The sequence below is a fragment of the Parasteatoda tepidariorum genome, chromosome 1 (assembly GCF_043381705.1).
Source record: "Parasteatoda tepidariorum isolate YZ-2023 chromosome 1, CAS_Ptep_4.0, whole genome shotgun sequence".
Taxonomy (NCBI): Eukaryota; Metazoa; Arthropoda; class Arachnida; order Araneae; family Theridiidae; genus Parasteatoda; species Parasteatoda tepidariorum.
The window spans coordinates 54,950,922-54,973,400 of NC_092204.1; the positions used below are offsets into that span (position 1 = coordinate 54,950,922).

Below are 22,479 nucleotides of genomic sequence, written 5' to 3' on the forward strand. Positions count from 1 at the left end.
TGTATATATATATATAGCATAATAAATAAAAACAAAAAAACACGAAGAAAATTAAGAAAAACAATAACTAAAAAAAATTCCTTTGTTAATTTATATAATTTTTCCACGTGCAAATCCATTTCGGGCTAATCCGTGGCTAAAATTATCTACTAAAAAATTTTTTCTCTGTTAATTTATATAATTTTTCCATGTGCAAATCCATTTCGGGCAAATCCGTGGCTAAAATTATTTACTAAAAATATCTTTATTGATTTATACAATTTTTCCATGTGCAAATCCATTTCAGTCAAATCCGTGGCAAAAATTATGGGCAAAACAGACAATTCATGTTTCTCTTTTCTATTTTTTTCTTAAATAAATATTTATTTTCTAAAATTATTTATGGTTAACTTCTTTAAATTATCCAGTATAATATTACCTTGCGCACATCCATTTCGGGCCCATCCTTGGTAACTAACAAATCAAAAGCACTTCAGCAATGCAGTAAGAACGGCACTTTAAAACAAAACTCCTCTAGTTACACTCAATTTGCGCTTTTGTTTTCATATTTTGCAATCTGGCTATCTTGTTAAGAAAATATTTTTTAAATCATTCTTGAAAAATTTCCCGTTCATGTAAGTACATTTGAATTCGCTACTCGCTTTATAGATTTTGTTTTATTCTATTTTTCTTTTTCTTTTATTTTCTGTCTTTACGTGATATTTATACTTATTGTGTTCTATTTTATTTGTTGTAGTTTTTGTAAAAATTTTTTGAATACTCCTCACACTATTGTGTTAATACATTTTGCTTTGGCTATAGTGATACAATATCAGAAAACACTCTTTTTTGCAGATATAATCATGTGGGCTGATGAAAAGATTATATCTTTAATTTTCCGGATTTTTTGAAAAACATTTATCCCCCCCCCAGTAGTTTGTTATATTTTTTATTATTATTTCTCCCCCCTTTTTTTCATATGTCTGTAATTTTCCTTTGTTTTATCTTAATTTTGAACTTTTATATATATATATATTACGTTTCTAAACATTTCCATTAAATTATAGACTGATAATTACAAAAATTAAAGAATGCTAATGAGCAGAAAATTATTTTATTAGTGCTAAGATTGAAAAATTTATTTGCATAATTACTAACATCATGTAAATTACATTTTCACAATCAATCACTGCTTTGATTAGATTATAAATTATTTTGTGCATGACAAATAATTTTTTTTTGTTATTAATTCATTTTTAAATTTTTTTTAAATAGCATTTTTATTAAAAGCGTACAATGCTATTACTTCCTCCACTTCTAATTTTTGTCTAATTCTGTCGGAACTATTTAAATAAATATCATATAATATTGGCAAAGTAAATACCTAAAAAGGTAAGAATTGGAAGTGAATGAGTGTTTCATTATTGTTAATAAGAAGTTAACTTAATTCAAATATTTTTTTTTAGTTTTAAAATATATTTGAATGTAATAGAAGAGTATTGTAGGTATTATTGTGACAATCTCAAATTAAATAAATCTTTGCAAAAGCAAAAGGGAGATGGAAGAGACTTAAAGATTTGAGGAAATTGATGGTATGCTTTAAGTCAATTATTAAGTTAATTTACAGTGTGACTCAAAATAATCTTATTTAATTTTGAGGTGCAGTATAAATTATAATGTACAAAATAAATAAGATAGCTAAATGCTTTTATTTCTTTTTTAAGTCTAAGCAACAAATTAATTTCAGCTACCTTATTCATATTAGGTGTTGAAATGTAACTGAGTAACGTATATGATCATAAATTTAATGATTGATGAAAGGTATCAATTATGTTTGCCAACTCAAAATTAAGTTGATGTATATGGCAAAAAAAAAACCATAATCATCACACAAATATAAAGTCTCATAATTAGTTAGCATTTTGGTTTATTTCCTTTTGATAAGAAACAGATTTTACAAAAAAACAAAATACTAATGCAACCTCAACGTATTTCTGAAGGAAAACTAGGATTGGAAGAGTGCACAATGTACTAGTGCATGAGGCATAATGGCCATTCGTGGTTGAAGTTTGTACATTATGTTAAGAATTTTTAGAACGTTATTCTGTGAGAGCTACCAGAAAATTTTTATGCAGTCAGAATCAATTAATAACAATGTAAGTAGAAGTAGGAAAACAAAAAACAATAGGATAACACAAATTACCTCTCTTTCTTTTTCTGAAAGTTTCTCATAGCCAGGCATGCTTATGATGTTTAAAGGAGGAGCTTGTCTTCCTCCTAAAAAAAAAAAAATATACAACTGATAATTAGATATTTAAAATTTTGAGCTTCAATTTTCTTTTTTAAATTTTTAGTAAAATAATTTAAAAATATAAATAAATAAGCTTATGTAGAAAATGATGTAGATTTAGTAAAATAATTATGTAGATTTTTTTTTATATTTAATAAAAATGTAAATTAAAATTATAAATAAAAATTGCAACTCTGATTAGAAATAATAAATTGGCAGAATTATAAACATGATTAAAAGGGAAAATAAGACTAAAAGAATTTACTCAGCAATATACTTTAAAATATATATATATAAAATCCAATATATTACATTAGCATCGATTAAAAATTAATTTTGGAAAAGAGAAACACCATTAAGATGTCCAAACTTAATTGAGCGATACTAATTTAAAAAGATAATAAATGAAAAAAAACAAACAAACATATTTTAACACCAATTATCAAACCATCATAAAAAGAAACTAACAAATATATAAACAATCCATGTTTAATTAAAATGAACTCATATTTATTAAATTAAGCCAAATAATCAATTACTAAAAATAATGCTTTTTATGAATGGAAAAAAATTAATACGTAAAAATAAATGAAATACCCTGAAATGCAAAACAAAGCTGCAAGAAAACAAAATATAAAAGTAGAACGTATTAATCAAAAAAATAAATGAACTACTTTTTAACAACTAAATAATACTAAAAAATATAAATTAATAAAAATGATAAGTTAATAAAAGTACTATACACATATCCTGTATTTATTTGAAATTTAATCAACTGATGAGCAATTTTTAGAACCGAAGAGAGAGAGAGAGAGAGATAGAGAAAGAAAGAAAAGTAAAACAATGCAACATGTTAAGATTTTCTATTTAAAAAAAAGAATCATAAATAAGATGGATAAATAGACAAGAAAATACAAATTGCCGCAGTAAAAAGCACAAAATTAACAAAGCGAATTATTTAAAAAAAAAACTTATTTTAATGATAAATACTAAACCTACATAAAAAGAAACTAGCAAATATATAAGTTAATTGATGTTATTCATTTAAATGAAGTTAAGCCAAATTATAGTGAACTAAATATTTATTGTTGTTGTTGTAGGTCATTAAAGCAATTTGGTGTGATAGTTCTTGTTTTTCAGTGGCGCCATTTCTGGCCAAGAATTCGACTTCCACCACACTCATACGCCACACCCGTTAATAGGGCGGACTCAATCATTCATCCACAGGCCGTAATTCTGATCTGAACCAGCGAACAATCAATCTCCAATTCAGTACCCCCAGAGGTATTGTTTTGGTACGGGAACATGAGAGGACTTTGTGACCCAACAGACTTAGAGTGCACCAGTCACCATTTACTGCACGGGGAGTCTTCGAATAGCTGGATTTGAACTCCCGTCCTCACAATCGCGAGTCAAGTGCTCCGCCAACCATGCTATTCCGGCCCAAACATTTATTAAAATCTTCAAATTAATTAAAATAAAACAAAATGAAAGGAAAACTTATTCATCAAATAAAACAAAAACAACACTTAAAAACTACCAAATGAAAATTATAATTAAAGGAAATGTTAACATAAATATTACACCACTTTGACAAGTCAGGGTATAATGCGATAAATTGAATTTAAAAAAAAATCTTTATCTTCAAATTCATGACTAATATAATGAGTACAAAATTTATTGCGAATGTGGAAAAAAAAACTTAGTAGAAGTAGAATTAGATATGTATTGCTCATAAAAAGAGAAAGCTGCAATCTGCCTTCCTAAAACAATAGTCTACTTTTATTTATAAAAGCTGATGATTTTTAACAAAACCAGATGTGACTCCACATCAGGCAAAATTTACAAATGCTATATTTCTGGGGATCAGAATTCATTCATTTAAAAAATATTGTCTCTCTCTCTTTAACAGATATCAAAATATATAAACATCGCGGAAGATAAAAAAAACGTTTTGTTTTTAACAATTAATGCACAATCTGTAATTATAAACAATTCGTTATAATAAATCAGAGACAAAGAAAGTTGAAAAACAAAAAACTAACATGTGAATACTCTGACGGCAAAGGTTTCAAGCTCCTAACTTGGACATCCAATTGACAAAACTCTAAAAACGCTTTAAAAAAAATCATCTTGAGGACACACTTAATGATGGAAAGAGAGGAAAAAAAAACTGAATTTTTTAAATTCTCTATTGCGCAAGTGCAAATTACAGTTATTGGAAGACTGGAATCCAGCAATTTGATAGGGTGTCTGACGTTCCCGGTTTTGGGGTAAAAGTGTGTTTTATCCCGACAATTCTCTGACTTTTTGTTAATTCTCATTTTTCCTGCCTATTCCCCGTACATATGAACCCTGATTGAATTTATACCTTAACAACTATATATATAAAGAAATTTTAAGGCTTCTTAAATAACTCACCAATAAATTAAAGTAGAATAAAAAAAAATTGAAGTGCAGCTGACATTTTAAATTTAGTTTCAAATCATTTAATTTCTAAAATTAAAATGAAATACACTATAAGCATAAACAGAAATAAAAAAATAAAGAAAAGAAGAAAAATAATTTAATTATACCAGGTGATGGATTGATTTCAAATCCCTGACTTTCTCTTAAAGCTTGCCTTCTTATGTATTGTTGACAAGATGCTTCATCCTAAGAAAATAAAAAATTAAAATCTTAAATAATTGATCTGGCAACACAGATGATGATAATAATATAGGATATAAAATGTTAGAAAACAAAAATTTTCTAACTAATTCTCATTATTTCCCCCTGTTTCCCACAAATACTCATTAACATTAATGCAATTTAAAATTAACTTAAATCAACACTTTTCCATTAGAAAAGTACACAAAATCATAACAGTCAACTTATACAAGAATGTTTTCTCAGTGTTAGTAAAATTACAACTACAAATATTTACCTTTAATATATCTGTTTCAATTACTTATATGCATTAAATAAATAATTAAAATATGGTTCTGAAATATTGTAGCATAAATTTTGTAACTGTCCAAAATTGCCAACTTTATATATAAAAGTAAAATCTTTCGAGAAAAACCAAAAGAAATGGTATCTTTCTTAAAGAGCAAGTCATAAATGTCAATTCCATATGTGTAATGCTTTCAGACTATTGAGCTTAAATGAATTCGCATATAGAAGTGTTTTGAAATCAAGATGCAGCATTTTATTCTATTTAGAACAAAAAATGATAAGTCACCCACCTTTCACCAACAAAACCATTGCTTCTGGCTAATTTTATTTCGATTAAATATTATCATTATTGCAATAAATATGCTTCAACTTTTAAATTTTTACTTTCTTTTATGGTTTTAATAGNGCTTGGTTTACAGGGTAAACATCTTTCAAAAAAGAAAGAAAAATCCTAAAATCTTATGAGGAAAAAAACTTTTTTTTTTAAAAAATAGCGGGAAAATTTATCGAATTTCGTTCCGGTTTTTTGGTTTTCCAGTTTTCTGATTTCCGGATAACGGGTTCTGTACTGTAGAAGTGTTTTGAAATCAAGATGCAGCATTTTATTTTATTTAGAACAAAAAATGCTAAGTCACCCACCTTTCACCAACAAAACCATTGCTTCTGGCTAATTTTATTTCGATTAAATATTATCATTATTGCAATAAATATGCTTCAATTTTTAAATTTTTACTTTCTTTTATGGTTTTAATAGTTAAAACAAAACATAGTTAAACAAATACAACATGTTTTACCAGGGCGCATAGTCAAATTATTCAACAAAAAATAAGCATCTTTTAAGCACTCAAATAATATTTTTAAGTACTTTAAAAAATATCATAATTAGGCAGGGTTGGAAAGTTTTTGACAATTGACGGTTTTATCTGGTTTTAATCGTCATGTCAACAAAAAAAAATCTTTTGGCATTGTTTTTGACAATTGTCAGAATTTTTGAATCATNATTATTCAACAAAAAATAAGCATCTTTTAAGCACTCAAATAATATTTTTAAGTACTTTAAAAAATATCATAATTAGGCAGGGTTGGAAAGTTTTTGACAATTGACGGTTGTATCTGGTTTTAATCGTCATGTCAACAAAAAAAATCTTTTGGCATTGTTTTTGACAATTGTCAAAATTTTTGAATCATATAAATTGAATGGTGTTTTCATACGCTGCGGATTGATGATGCACCGAAATAGATTAGGGTTGAATTAATTGTGAAAACGTTGAATGGAACAATGTGAATAGTGTCTTTTTGCATAATTCATAGCGAAAATCAGCATGGTAAAGGAAAAATCTCAATTTGGAAAAGGGAAAATGAAGCACCTTTTAAAAACTCCCAATGAAAAAAGCACCTTTAAGGGCTTTTAAAAAATGAAAATCGAAAATAAGCACTTTTTAAAAATGCTATGCAGCCTCTTTACGCATACAGAATAGTTGCAAACATATATTTTAAGTATATAAAATAGAGAAAAGCAAGAATTTTTGTCCAGTATCCTTAGAATTGAAATTTTATGCCCTTCTATTTACCCACAATTTAGGAGTGTATTGTAGTCAGAATAATAAATAAGTTATGTTTACCAAATAGAGATAAGCTTAAAACAATCACAGTATTACATTGAAATGTAGATCAAGATAATAAGTGTGTTTTTACCTTTATTTGACTTAAAACTTCATCCAATATACTTTTGCTCTTTTTCTTCCCATCACGCCTCCTTTTCAATCGCATATAGGTATGTATACTATAGAGATGAGTTAAGCCAGCAGTTCTGCACTCTTGTAATAGTTTTATTCGTTGCTTAGTTTTTTGTTCCCCTACACAAAGATACAATGAATAGTAAAACAGAAATAAAAAAACTAGTAAAAAAAACAAAAAAAACCCGGTTAAATCAAGAAGGAGCTTGTGAGACAGATAAATACTATATTAATTTACTATTGTGTCAGAATCAGAATATTAATTGTTTCAGAGTTAGAAAAATATCAGAAATTTTAGCTACCAAAAGTCTATGTTTAGAACATATATGCTCTTTGATTGCAATATGTTTAATTCTTGTGTATTAATTATAATGTAATTGTGTATTAATTATAATGTAATGTATTAATTATAATGTTTATACATTATAAAAAAATCTTTTTTTGGAAAAATTGTGCAAATGATAAATTAAAAAAGAAAAAAAAAATGCATATATATTCGTAACTATAGAATGTGTTACAATTTTATATATGATTATTTAAGTTTTACACAGAAATATCAGGATTAAAAAGAAAAAATATACTGGAAATCAATCACTCTTGATTTAGAAAACGATAAAAAGGCCCTTAATATAATGTACATTTAGCACAATTCATGAGTATTTAATATAATAAAGTTATTCACATTTTTATGTTATTTAAATTTAATTTGAATTTTATGCAATCATACTTTAGCTTTGTCCAAAAAAGATGTTTATACTAAGCCCAAAAAAGAAATCAGTAAGAAAAGTTTAACTTTTAGATGATAATATTGAGATAAAATCTTCTCATTTTAAACGAAGAAAATAACAGAATTAGAATGGTGTTCTGATTTGCGCATATTACAAGTTTCGTCAAATGAAATTTATTAACATAGCACCATAGATAGTTTGCAGATAAATAAAATATCATTTTTTTCTTTTAAAATGAATTTTTACTTGTTCTTGGTTTTTTCTGCTAGTAATTTTTTTCTCCATTACACAAAAAAAAAAAAAAAAAATANAAAAAAAAAAAAAAAAAAAAAAAAAAAATATATATAGATGTGGAAAATAATTTGTAGATGCTGTGATTATCTGCAGTGCATGCTGAAGGGTTTCTGTTTCCAGAATCATGTATAATTTAGATGAACTAATTAATAATAGCAGAAGATATTCTCTTTATTTCAGTTTCATATATTTATGCTATTTTATCAAATTATAATTATATACTAAGTACTTTTATATTTCTTTGAAGGTGGAATATAGTTACTTTGGTTATTATAGAAATTTGTCGCCATCCTTGAAGATTTCACTGTCAATTTGGTGCATTGAAAATGTGCAACTTGTCTAATACAGAACTCTTGTAAAATATTTTTAAAACAATTAAGGAATGTTTATTAAAAGCAATTTAGTGACTCTAGCCTTATTTTCGTATGTGTTTTCCTTGAACACTCCATTGCCGCAGTTGGGTAAGGATGTGCTCATATTGCTGGTTAGAGATCTTTCCTGCAATTCTTAAAATCAGATAACCTCAAAAAAATCATAGATGAGCAGACTGGAATCATAGATGAGCAGATTGGAGATTGTGACACATCTTCCAATTTTGCCATATTTTTGAAACATGGGTATAGTGTGTGAATGTTGCATGTGCTAATATCCATCATGCATTTTTTGCCAGATAAAATCAAATAATACTGGAGAATAATTTTTTCCTTGTTTTCTGTTGCATGAGATTTTTTAATAGATCTTAGATACTTTTATATCACTAATTTCAAATTTGCAAATGGTTTTACTCTTAGCTAAAGTTCTTTTTAAAAATTAATTTTAATCTATTTTTTATCAAAAGGTACAAATTTAAAAACATTATATAAAAAAGGGGTTCCATAAATGTTGCAACAAACTTCTTCGAAAAGAGTTAGGGCACATTATCAGGATCAAAACTGCATAGGAACCCATGTCCGGAAATGTCGACGTTTGCATAAATGCAACGTAATGCGTTAGGGGCGCTACTCTATAATGATTTGCTTCTTTGTGTAATTCTGATTAAGTCCTAATAGAATATCTTTGTACGAGGAGAGAACACCACCCTATTATGGCCTATTCAGAAGCACACAAAGAAATAGTTCATAAAAGGGAAGTACTCCAAGTACTGTACAACAATATTCTGAAATTAGGTTCCTATGCCATTATAGTCCTGATGATGTGCCCAATTCCCTTAGAAGTTTACTGCAACATTTAAGCGGCTTCCTGTTATATATAGTGTTTTTAAACTTGTACATTTTGACAAAAATTGTCCTACATAGAAAAATCTGTAGCATTAGGAGCAAAACTCATTTCATATTAGAAATCCCCTCATCCAAATTAGACAAGATAAATTATTTGCATAAATGTAACAAAAAATTAGCTCCCCAGTATAATCATTCATTACTTTAATAATGACAGCTTTGTTTATATTTTGTCCATCATTGCCTCACATTGGAAGATTAGTTTGAGATTATTAATTATAATCTAATGCTTCATCAATTTTTTTAAATGTATTGATCGAAATTCAAGTCTAGGGAAAAGCGGGTGGAATAAACTGTATATTTCATAGTAGTTTCTAAAGGAATAGGTAGTTTTTAATATAGTACAGTTCAATAGCTTTTCAGAAAGGCGAAACTTGTTAACAGTTCTAGAAAACAGTGTTTGCAAATGATTGGCAGGAAAAACTATCGCAGTTTGAAAAAATTTAGGTTTGCAATACTGCTGATAAATGTCTTACAAGGCACATATTTTTGTTTCCTTCTATGACAAAAGAATGAAAGATGGAAATTATGTATAAATATATATAAAAAGAAATATTCAGCAGAAAAAAAAGACTTTGTTGACTAAAATTAATTAATCTGGAAAATATTTACTTTCATTGATAATTTTTTATCTTGCCATATTTATTTTAACAATGGAGGAAATAAAAAGCAAAACAGGCAATTTATTATTCATAGTATAAATATTCAATTCATTTGATTTTTAATTTCAAGAGAGTAATTATGCTGTACAAGGAACAATGTACAACCACTATTTAATAAAAAATTATTATTATTGTTTTTATAAATAATTCAGTTTCTTCACTTAATTAAGATATTATTAGAATCGAGATCTATATGAAGCTAGTTATGTAAACTTCCAGAAGCGAATTAGTGTTTAGTCACTTCTATGTATTTTAAAGTCAGTAATTCACTTTTGGGAAAAGAATACTTTAAATATGCAGTTCATTTAAATATTGAGTAACAAGATGACATTTAATGATTTTAACATATTATAACAGGAGAGTCAAAAATATAAACTTACATAAAATTCCTTCCATGAACTTATAAAAGTCATCAGGATAAAATAGACGCATCATTGTCTTCATAGTATCTAACCATTTGTTGCCAAGATTTGTATACCGTTTCCAATCATCCAGATTCCTTTTCATACTGATTAAACCATATGTTTTAATAATCCACTTGCGACGTGCTCGCTCTTTCAGTCGAGAATTATAGATGTTAAGGATATTTAATTGTAATTCTAAATGTAATAAAATAATGATCAGTGTATAAAATTTAAGATGTTCCATATTAACTGTATTTAACATATATTAATAGAATTCTTATAAAATTAAGTTAAAAAAATGCCCATTAGGGTCACAAAGCACATTTTTATTATGTAAGGAGAAACTTAAAATGTAAGTAAGAAGATTTACAAAGTTTTTCCATTTTCAACTCACTAGTTAATGACTATAGGCACCCTATTTAAGAATTCATAATAAGGATTTTTAATAAAAACACTTTACAAAAAGCAAATAGCCTTTATAAAATAAATAATAATAATGTTTCATGGTCTCTCCTTTCTTGTAGAACAATAAAAACATTCTATAGGGTATCAGAGCATTCTGTTTGGGAATTACTGTAATAGAGAGATTCAGAATAAAAAATCAATTAGATTGCCAGAAGACATTGAAAAGAGATTATTAAAAAAGCCTTATTATTTTCTTCATCAGAACCTTAAATTAACCCTCAAACCCATTCTTCTTCTTCTGATATTAATTAAGTTTATATAATTTGTGACCTCTTATTTGAATACTTTCTACTAAAAACATACAGTAAAGACTGTTACTACAGAACACCCTTTACAAAAAGATAAAGTTTTTCATTATTAATTACAGAAATTACAGTAAATTAAATTACCGAAAATATTATTACGAATTACAGAAAATTTTATTTACGAGTTATTTATTTAGAATATTATGTATGAAGCACATAAATATTTTTGAATTGTATACAAATTGAATTGTATACTCCAATTAGTTCAATTGAATTGAATCCAACTGAATACAATTGAATTGTATACAAATATTTTTGAACTGAACCAGTTGTAAAAAGATGGTAAAAAACAAAAAAAGTGAAAAGAATAAAACAGGACACAGACAATTCTTTTGTCTATCATCTGCCCTAAGTATGTAACAATTTAAGCTGAGTGTTTTAAACCAATAAGATTTTAAACTAAATTACTACCCTTAATTTCTTATTGACATTAGTTCAATAATTAAGAGGATTTTTTCGTTCCATCTCAACTTTTAAAAAATTTGATGCTTAATTTCCACCAATAAACATAAATTTATTACAATAATTTAGCCCAATAAAAATAAAACAAATTCATTTCGATAATTTCGACAGTGACTACAATTAAAAACTTATGAGATCATCAATTTGTATATTAAAATTTATACAATAAAAATTTTCAACATATCCAATTCTAATATCAAATTTTTGTTTTGCTTAAGAGAAACATGATACATACTCAATAAGTCCCCAGCCTGACCACATAAATTGCACCACTGTTAACAGAACCATGCATGATTTCTGGATAGTAGCAGCTTTCAAACAATATTTGTCAAAATTTCATGACCTTCTGATTATAAGTTTAGAGCTTACATGCGGTTTTAGTGATTCTAGTTTCGTTATTTTTAAAACATTGAATAAAAAAGAATTTTGTTTATTGTTTAAGCATTGTTTTTTGATGGAAAAATGGTCATGAAGACATTGACCTCATAATCTCATCTGTTTTTAGACTTTCTGGACATTTTTGGACTTATGGATTAGGTCTAATTGGGATGGACCTCTTGGGGATTAGAGACAACAATAGACATTGATGATGCTAAATGCAATGGTCATCCAAAAGCAGCAGTTTTTCAAGAAAACATCAAAAATGTTCATACAAAAGTTTCGAAAGACAATTAAGTGAAGTTCCGTGAGAAAGCTGACACCTTAACGATATCAGAAGGTAGTGTTAAGGTATAATTTTATTTGAGCATGCACAAGTTGCTTTCAGAGTGGGTGCCTCATTTACTAAATTGAACTAATTAGAGTACATAAATATCGTTATGGCAATCAACAGAGAACCTATTACAAATACAAACATTTTATACTATTTTGCTATACAACAATTTATAAAAACAATAACAGATGAATAGAAAATGGAAATAAAGAGTAATTATTTGCAGACCTACTGAAAATAACTAAATCAGTTACCATTCCATAGAGGATCCCCATCATTTTCAATCTTCAAATCTTTGATATCTAATTCTGCATAATCATCATATTCATAAGCAAAATCTCCTCTGGCAGGCATATAACCTGCCATTTCTTGATAGAGAACAGATGCTACTATTGGACGTGGTGGATCTTGAGAAAATGCTTTGGAAAAATTATTTATTATGATTAAATGTATAAATTAATGTAAATTGATTCCTGAAATTTATAACCAGCAAGCAAATAATATATATATGTATAAATATATTGCAAAGTAATATAAAATTTACTTAGTTTAATTACTAGTTATTAGGTTTCAGTAAATTAATTAGTTATCTAGTAAATCATTGAAAACACACATAATCCTCTAACACCAAAGATCTTAAAACTTGCTGCCACGGGTTTTAAAATTGAGCGAGTTAATCCTCTTTCTCATAGTAATTTAAGACATGAAAAAGTCCAAAAATCAGATAAATTGCTTATATTTTTTTTTACATAAAACAAATTCTTTTAGAAAAAATAAATAAAATAAAAAACTAGCATATAATTCTCTAGTTCATAGAATCAAAATAAATAAATAAAAAATTCCTTTTTAGTATTATAATCAAAATTACAAGACCTAAAATCTAAATTAGAATATCTAAATTAACTAATAAATCACGGAACATAAAAAAAAGTGTATCTTAATTAAATCAATAAGATTAACTGTAAAATGAATGCTTTTAATTGAAATTTATTTTTGAAAACAATAAACATACATTTAATATTTGCAATATATTTTTATTTAAAAATATATTTATTATATAATATATTAAATATAGTAATATATTAAAAGTAAAGTTTTATAACAAAATTTTGTTTGAATACATATCTATATATAAGTTGACAAATGATGAACTAACAGAAAAGTATTTCTATAAATAAAAATACATGTCATACATGCCACCAATAACAATGGTCAATGTAATTGGTGGTCAAATAAAAGAACATACATCATATAATAGTTCAAAATGTAGATATGCAAATATATTTTAATTCATATATGCACATATTGGATTTACTTTAAAATATTTGTTTTAATAAAAAAATATGGTTTTTACATTGTTTTGTATAAATGCTACAGTACCCTGTTAAGTAATAAAACCAATTTTAACCAAGTACTCAGAAGCGGCTGGATGAAAGATTCAATTTTCATTGGGTATCTCTACCCTGCAAAATTTTAAAATTCAGTAAATCTAATTTTTGATTTAAGATATTACATATAAAATCTTTGCGTATCTCAGCATAAAATTATAAAATTTTGTCTGATAATATGTCTGATTTAATTAATAAGCCTAATTAGTTAGTTTTTTCTTTTGTTTGATTTAGTTATAGAAATAGGCAACAGCTAATAGAAACAAACTTTTATGAATACAATTAGAAAGGCACAAGTTTTTAAAATTTTTGGTAGATTTTCATGCTAAAATAAATTAATAATAAATAAACACATGTGTTGAAAAGTTTAAAAATTATTCTGTACTTACTTGTGCAAGAAATGGGAGCAGGAAAGTGATCTGTCACAGTTTCAGGAGTTGGAATTTCTAAAATAATTGATATTTATATGTATACATATATATCCACACACAAATATAGTACATAATCTTTATAATGCAAACCTGTGGCTTTGTGTTTTATGGATCATTTCACTTATTTTAAAAGTCACCTTCTAAATGTGGCAATATTAGTCTGGAGCAGATCAATCATCAAATGTTTTAAAATAATTTTCAGATACAAATACTTTAAAACAGAAGATATGCACTTAAGTGTTATTTACGGAAAAAAATAGAGTAACTGCATTAGAACTAGTAACAAACAAAAATTTAATCCATTTTGGTTTGCTTGGTTTTTAAAATTTAGCAAATAATGCAATAAATAATGTAAAAGGTTAAAAGTTCCTGCTTAGTTATAAAATTTCATTGTTTACACCCACAAAGCTAACAAGTGGTTAATGGAGAATTGCAGTTACACAGTTCTGTATATTTATAGCAACACAAGCGTCAATAAAAATAGAAAATGATAATCAACTGGAAGGTATTATTTGAGTTTGTATGGAAAATTTATAATATTGTGCATAAATTTTTTTTATAGCATTTAGCAAAAGAACTTTAATTACCCAGATTAATTAGGAATAGATTTGATCCAAATAATCAAATATTGAGATAATTGATGAAATGGGATTTATCATAGGTCAATTCAAATAGTAATAAAAAGAAAAAATTAAAATAAAACTTAGACTTACTTTTAGAATTCGGTCAAAAGACAATTTTTTTTAACTAAAATTTTTTTTTTTTTTTTTTGCATGTGTCTTAAAATTATTTTTTCTTATTTCTTACAATATACTGTAAGTAAAGTATTTTAATAGAAGTTCATAATTAATTTTTAACTAATAAATCTTATGTTATTTTTATTTAAAAATTTAAACAAAACTTACTTTTAGAATTCAGTCTTAAGTCAATGTAATTTTTATTTAAATTAAAAAAAAAAAAGTAGTGTTATTGATGTTCTAAAAATATATTTTTATAAGTACTATTTTCTATTGTTAAAGATTTATTTCTTATTTCAAAGTGAGTTAGGTTTCCAAATTTTATATTCAAAAGGAACAATATTCGAACAGATGATATATTTTGATACATTTTTTTATCGCAATGTCTACTAATAGATGATATATTACAATATCGAATGTCTTACATTTCCCAGTCCTAGTAATTACAGATAAAAGTAATATAAAAATGAAAACAGACGTACTTGGTAGTGGAGAAATGGGATTGTAGACATAATATCTTAAATAGTGTTCTTCACATTCTTGTTTAGTTTTAGTCCCTACATCCTTAGCAATTTCAGACCTGAAAAAATAAATTCTTATTTATTTTTCTTGTAAGTACAAACTATACAACAAGTAGAGTAATAACTTTTATTGATAAAAACAAACCAATTTCCAAATCCTCGATCTGAGATAGCATTCAGCAATTTTACTTCTTCACTTGCCATCCAATCAGAATCAAACAAAGTAAAGTTATTTCTCTACAACAGAAATAGAATGCTTACAAACTTCAACACTTAAGAAAAGCTTAATAAAATGTCAATAATTCATATATATACTTACAATAATAATATAAGGGTGGTTATTTTTATGATTCTCATATTCCCGTCCTTTGGCAAAACACTGGAGACAAAGACATCTAGTAGGATTGGCACATTGAGCACACTGAATATAAGGCTCAGTTAAAAATATTCCACAGGATGGACAAGTGGGAGATTCATCCATTATTTTCTTCAAAATAATAAAAATAGCTATAATAGATATTAGAAAAAAAATCTCAAAACTGCGAAAAATAGTATAATTAAAGTAACTTTTAAGCTAAATGGGCAAATTTATGAGAAAAAGTGACTTTGGGTGTTAAACTAATAAAGATATTTGCCTCACTTTAATTTTTAAGGAAGTTTTTTTTATTTTAATTTTTAACAGCAGCACTCGACACATATATCAATTGCTAGAACGTGCAAACACTCCCCGCAAACATACTAGGGGAAAAAACATTGAACATAAATTAACAACTAATTAAAAAGATATCATTAAAAGATTATACACATTTCCAGTATTAGAACATTAAAATCATTGAAAACATTAGAACATAGAAAAAGTATAAAAAATATCAAAGACATAAACAAAAAGTTAATAGAAATTTATTCAGTTTACAGGGCTGGTAATAACTCATGAGCCCTCAAGTGCCTGCCATAGATGATTTCTACCACTGCTCGGCAAACCCCCAGGTGCAGCATTTAATTTTTAAGGAAGTAATTTCAATGAAAAAAAAAAACATGATTCACTGAGTAGAGTTCTATTTCTTTTAATGATAATAACTGATTTCTTCCTACTTAAAAGGCATTAAATTTGATAATTTGAAACTTTAGACATAGCTTTAATGAAAAGAAAAAAAAACCTCTCCTAATGTCAAAAATCAGTAAAAATTTGTTTTCAAAAAGTAAATTTTACAAGAAACAAACTTCTACTATGTCACATTGAGAGAAAAATCCTGAATGAGAAATATCTCTTCAGATTGAGCAGCTAAAATTTAGGGTAGTAGTTAATAGTTTTAGACTGATTAATAGTTTTATTACAAGTTTTTATTCACATTGGCTACATCTTAGTTATATTTTTGCTATTCCTTCGAGATATAATTCATACAAGTTATTANTCCTAATGTCAAAAATCAGTAAAAATTTGTTTTCAAAAAGTAAATTTTACAAGAAACAAACTTCTACTATGTCACATTGAGAGAAAAATCCTGAATGAGAAATATCTCTTCAGATTGAGCAGCTAAAATTTAGGGTAGTAGTTAATAGTTTTAGACTGATTAATAGTTTTATTACAAGTTTTTATTCACATTGGCTACATCTTAGTTATATTTTTGCTATACAAGTTATTATAATTTATATTTCTAAATGTGAATTTTTAATGTTTCTTTATATCAAGAGTGTAATTTTTAAAATAACAACATGGAACTTTCTATCAACTTTCAAGACACAGAAATTAATTGCATTAAAAATTTAAACTATTCTCCATTTGTGAGTGTGTTGAGGGCAATCCCTAAGGACTCCTGCGGAAAATGTCAAGAAAAATAAAAAGCAGGGTTGTAATGATTTAAAAATATTTAACTAAAATAAAATCTTTGATTTGAACCACATTTTTTTAATACATATTTTTATACAGTCGACGATTAACTAATATTTTATACTTAAGATTGCGAAAATAAATTATTGATATCAAATCTTTTTGATAATAGATGTTTCATTCATAGAATTAAAAAAATAAGTTAATACATAAAATCTCTCTCTCTCTTTTTTTTTTTAAAGAGCTTATATGTCATTAAAAATGTAAATTTTAAATTATAATTCTTCATTTCATATCACTTCTATATTTTTATGTGCTCATTATAGTATATAAATTAATTTGTCGTTTCATTATCAATAAATATATTTCAATTATACCCATTTAATTTTATACACATAAATTTTAAAATAAGTAATATCAATATAAGTAATTTTAAAACTTATTAAATATCTACTTGTAAGCAAAGAATACACTTGTTAGGCTAAGAATAATTTATTTTTAAAAATGTTTTCATACCTAAATTAATTTACTTTTCATTTGAGAGGTTGGTTCGCTGTCTTTGAAATGTATGTTTTTAGTTTGATAAACAAATAATTAATGATCTTATTTATTCAGTAATTAATTTGAAATAATTAAATAATATTAACTTTTTTATAATTACTGATAATAAGTTAGTTGCAGTATTATTGTAAAATAATATCAAGAATTATTTATAAATTTTGTCACATTGTTAAACACGAAATCAATTAAAAAAAAATCTAACTGGAATAAAAAAAATTTAATGACTAATATTTATTATGTTAAACAAAACAAGATTTTTATTAATTATGATAAAATGCCTTAATGTTTCGCCAAGTGCCACTAAAATCCTAAACACACCCTTGCTTGGGGTAAATCGATGTCAACCAAATTTATATCTACAACCTGTGTACTACAGCCAATATTTTTTTCAGCTTTGTAGTTGATAAAAAAAAAAGAAGAAAAAAAACTTTAAAAAATTGGATAGATATACGCAAAGCTTGAATAGTTTAAACTATTTTCAAATATATTTTTTATAAAGCTTAAAATAAAAGTGAGTCATTAATTGAAAAGTTTAATTAAAAATTATAACAATAGATTCTTTAAATGAAAATTAGATAAGAAAGATAAGATTGATTTGGATGGGAAAAACTTAGCTTTATTATTCGATAATAATCTGAGTCAACTAAAGAGTAAAAGTATTAAAATTAATCATTGTAAATTTTAAGTAGAATTATGTTTTTTCTTCTTCTTTCTGTTAATTGCTGTCGGCTAAGGTATGCTAAAAGAAAACGGGGAAGCCCGAGGAAGAGATGTATAGATGAGATTGAAAGTGACCGCTAAATCTTGAAAATAGGCAGTTTTATTTAAGGCAACAGATCACAATATAAAAATATCCCTCTCTGTAGTTTGATTTGCTAGTTACAAACCTTATAACTTATCAAATTTTTATTCGATTTATTTAAATGATGAACAGGATGTTTGTTATTATTGTAGTTTGCATCGCAGGTAGGTTATTTTAAAACATATTTTTGGAAAATGGGAAATTTATGGAGCTAAAAATTTCTTTAGTATAAAATTTTATGTATTTTTTATTTTTAATAGAATAAACGCTTTTCATTAAATTGAATGGTACGAATTTAATATTTTCAGACGCTATATGACCTTGATTTTTTTTAGAGGATTAAGAAATAAAAGCAAAATATAACTTCAGAGGAAACAAAGTTCTTTGTTTTTGAAAGAGTAAAGAAAGCTTTGTTTAACAATGAAGACTTACTGAGTAAAAATAAATATTCTAAGGATAAACGTTAAGACTTCAGACGAAATAATCAAATTTAAAAAAATAAATTACACAATTTTTCTACTTTGTTTTAATAAATTTAAACCAATATATTCACATGAAAACATAAATATCCATAGCATTATAGCTCAAAAGCATCAAACGACAACAAAAACCAGCTGTCTGCAAATCAGTCACGGATAAAGCGAGAAATACCGGCAATAATTAATTAAACTAAATAGTTGTTTCTGTCAGTTAAAAATTAATTAACGATAAAAGTTAGGTAAAAAAAGTATCGAAGAATAATTTTTTAGATCATAAATTTGTTTGTTTTTTTGGAGGAAACCTAATGAAACGGTTATTGAGAACTGAAGTGAAAATAGCCACGTTTACTCTGCTTTGCTGTTGTTGCTTTCACTTTCCATTTATCCTCTGTTTTCATCATATTACAACCTTATCATCGCTGAATTCTTAAATAAATTTAATCACCCATATTTATAATGGAATCTGCTAAAGGATGTAAGTTGAAGTGTTAAAATTGTTGTCTCAATTATTTTATTACTTATATTATGTGTGATTTAATATGATTTAATGGTTGAGTAAACAACCAGCTCATTATTAGGTGTAATAACTTTTAGCACGCTGAACTATGTAACTATTTATTAAAGATTACAAAACTTAATGAAATGTTACTGTTAAGTGACAGCTTTATTACTTTCAAGTGAATTTTTTATGAAAAATGAATTTTTCTGTGTTACAAGTTTTGAATTTCGTTGCATTTTACTATTATATCAGTAGGAATTAGAAATGTGATCTAATTTTTTTATTATTTTGTTTATTTATTATTGTTTTGTTTCAAATATTTTTGATTGTTATTTCTTCAAATAGGTTGTCAAGGAGATCTAATGTAAACAAATTTTTTGAGTAACTTAAGTTTAAACCAATTTATTCTTCAGAATAGTATTTAGTTTCAAGAACTGTGGTTACAATGTTAGGATATCCTGTCAAGTGCTTGAAGTTCAGATATATATTGAAAACTAACTTTTTGAGAATTAATCCGTTGATATGGAAACGTTGCAGTTCATGTAAATATTCCAAACTGTATTTATTTTCTCAATTTTTTTAAAATTTACTAATTGTTAATTAAGTTTTTGAATTTGTTGACTGTTTGTTGCTCTTAAATGAACTTTTTAAAGTAATTTTTGGTATTATTTCAATAGTCAGTATGCAGGTGCTTTATAATGGGTGGTGAATGTGACCTCCTGACATGGTTTTTTGAAGCTTTCCTCCCAAGGAGAATAAAAAAGTTGCAGTTTCAGTACCTTATGCTAGAAGCAAAGCTATAATTTTAAGCTATATATACTATCTTACTGTAAAGAATTGTGTAGGTTTAGAACTTACATACTTTAAAAGTTATTAAACTTTTTTAAAACTTGCCAATTTTGTGATATTTTTCTGCCTAGAAGAAAAATGACAAAATCGCTGCCCTATTCTCAGATTGCAAATTTTTATCAGCCCAGATAATGAAGCATTGGGTTAAATTTTTAAGTATTTAAAAATTAAAACTCAAATGCTTTTCATTTTCATAAAACTGCGGCTTTTCTCTATATTTGCTTATGCCATTTTCAGAATAAGTATAGAGTGTACTAGCTTTAAATAGGCTAACCATGATTGAAGAGTCATGTTTTGTTAGAAACTCACAACAGTTATGCAAATATTAAATTATTCGCAAAAAGGCTGCATTTTGTGTGACAACAGAGTTTTCAAAAAACACCCTTAATATTCACTACTTGATATTTCCATATTGGTACCCGTTAAGACAACTACAATCACCAGGACTTAGAAACGTCTCTAAGTTATTAAAAATTTAAAAGGATAAGCACAGTGGTTTGTCAGAATATGGCTTTATGTTATATCTTTTGAATTATTTCCTGTTTGTAATGTTATTATTAGTAGGTATTTATTTTTTAAAATTCTGTATGCCCTACAATTGATAGTCACTAAATTGTGACACTTATTTTGTCACAGGTACCAATAAGAAAATCTTCATCTCTTGGAAATCTGTTAAAAAATAAATAAAAATTCTTTGCGCTCTATTTAATTAATAGAAAATTTATAATTATTGGGAAAGTCTTGAATATTTAAAAAATACCGAATTCTTAAAAAAAGTAGAGTGTTTTGTTTTTAGCAAGTTTAGAACTTTTAGATATCTTTTTCATTTTATAACTAGAAATAAAAGACTAAATAATTTATTGCTTATTTCAGGTAAAAAAACAAATTGAGTATCGTCCTAAAATTCTAAGTTTGCAGAGCTACTTCTGTATATTCTTAACTCCACAATGATAATGAAAAGCGTAAATTGCAGGTTGTAAAAAAAAATTAATGAAATGTGTGAAAATCAAGTTATTTTTTTAATATTTAATTTTCAATGTTTTTTTAGTTTTATGATCCTGTATTGAATAATCAAATGAATATTAAGCATTAAACATTTTTAAATTGATTAAATATTTAATTTGTATATTTTAAGAAATGTAATTTCTATACAGACCTAATTTTAAATTTGTATAGCTTTGCGTGTGTCTCATCAATCTTAATGTATATTTCTATTTTTATAACAATGTAGAGTATGCATATTTCTCAGAATTAAATTATTGAACCGATATAAATCAGAGAATGTTTTTAAAATTATAAATCTAAACATATATTATTAATAAGAACATAATTTTTAAAATCAATTACATATTTAGAAATGTACATATTTTTTTTTTACAAGATACCTAAGACTAAATAGTTCATGAACTTTATAAAAGTGTGTAGTTTTAATTATTCATATTATTTTGCTATTTAAAACATTTCTTTGTTAATATTCTAATGTTGTTTTAAGAAACAGAATTTTTAGAAGTTATATTATGTATTCCTTTCTCCTAGCTATTACATCTGAAATTTTGAATAAATTTCAAAAGAATTTTGAAGCAGATCCAAAAAATATTGTGGTACAAAATGCATGTTTTAAAAATGATCCTTTGGAGCTAGCTGTTCAACGGAAAATTGTAGAAACATCTGCTCATGTATTTACTCACAAAGTAAGGTTTCATTTTAACTATATCAATCATTATCTATTCATCTTCCATAAGTTAGTATTTTATACAGGATATCTATCCCTGAAGGCAAATATTGAAATACTCAAAGAATTTTAAATTAGCTTTCAATTTCAAAGCTAATTGAAAAGGAAAAAAAATTGGTTAAAAAGTATAAAACCTAAAAATGTTAAAATTCGTTAAGTGTTTCTTTATTAAAGATTTTTACAGAAAATAAATCATAATATTAATGTTCTTTCTCAAATAACTAGTTAGTTTACAACTATTTTTTTCATTCTTGTGGTTAGACAGCTCTCACTTAGGAAAGTAAAAAAATTTATGAACTTATAAAAATATTTGTAATTAATGTCTAATTTTATAAAATTAACTGTGTTTAACTACATAATTTAGAAAGTTACATTTCTTTGGTATTATTTATTGAATTTCT

At 25.8% G+C, this 22,479-nt stretch overlaps 2 protein-coding genes across 6 annotated transcripts in view; one reads left to right on the forward strand and one right to left on the reverse strand.

Annotated features, from left to right (window-relative positions):
- The window catches only part of LOC107446812 (Transcriptional adapter 2A), a 19,636-nt gene extending 475 nt beyond the window's left edge, over nt 1–19,161 (reverse strand). Inside the window, exons 1-10 of one of the 4 annotated variants that reach the window (XM_016061579.3) lie at nt 18,952–19,161; nt 15,648–15,815; nt 15,474–15,565; nt 15,290–15,387; nt 14,029–14,085; nt 12,506–12,670; nt 10,284–10,502; nt 6,902–7,062; nt 4,846–4,924; nt 2,183–2,256 (exon numbers count right to left, since the gene is read on the reverse strand). In XM_016061579.3, coding sequence (XP_015917065.2) covers nt 2,183–2,256; nt 4,846–4,924; nt 6,902–7,062; nt 10,284–10,502; nt 12,506–12,670; nt 14,029–14,085; nt 15,290–15,387; nt 15,474–15,565; nt 15,648–15,809 — 1,107 coding nt within the window. In that variant the 5' untranslated portion in view covers nt 15,810–15,815; nt 18,952–19,161. Of the gene's footprint in view, nt 1–2,182; nt 2,257–4,845; nt 4,925–6,901; nt 7,063–10,283; nt 10,503–12,505; nt 12,671–14,028; nt 14,086–15,289; nt 15,388–15,473; nt 15,566–15,647; nt 15,836–16,538; nt 16,635–18,951 lie in introns of those variants that run through there. The other 3 variants (XM_016061584.3, XM_043045402.2, XM_071180516.1) reach the window with 3 other exon arrangements.
- LOC107446795 (bleomycin hydrolase) overlaps nt 19,125–22,479 on the forward strand; it is a 15,596-nt gene continuing 12,241 nt past the window's right edge. Inside the window, exons 1-3 of one of the 2 annotated variants that reach the window (XM_016061564.4) lie at nt 19,345–19,473; nt 19,843–20,039; nt 21,883–22,037. In XM_016061564.4, the coding sequence (XP_015917050.1) occupies nt 19,943–20,039; nt 21,883–22,037 (252 nt within the window). In that variant the 5' untranslated portion in view covers nt 19,345–19,473; nt 19,843–19,942. Of the gene's footprint in view, nt 19,474–19,842; nt 20,040–21,882; nt 22,038–22,479 lie in introns of both variants that reach the window. The other variant, XM_016061571.4, reaches the window with a different exon arrangement.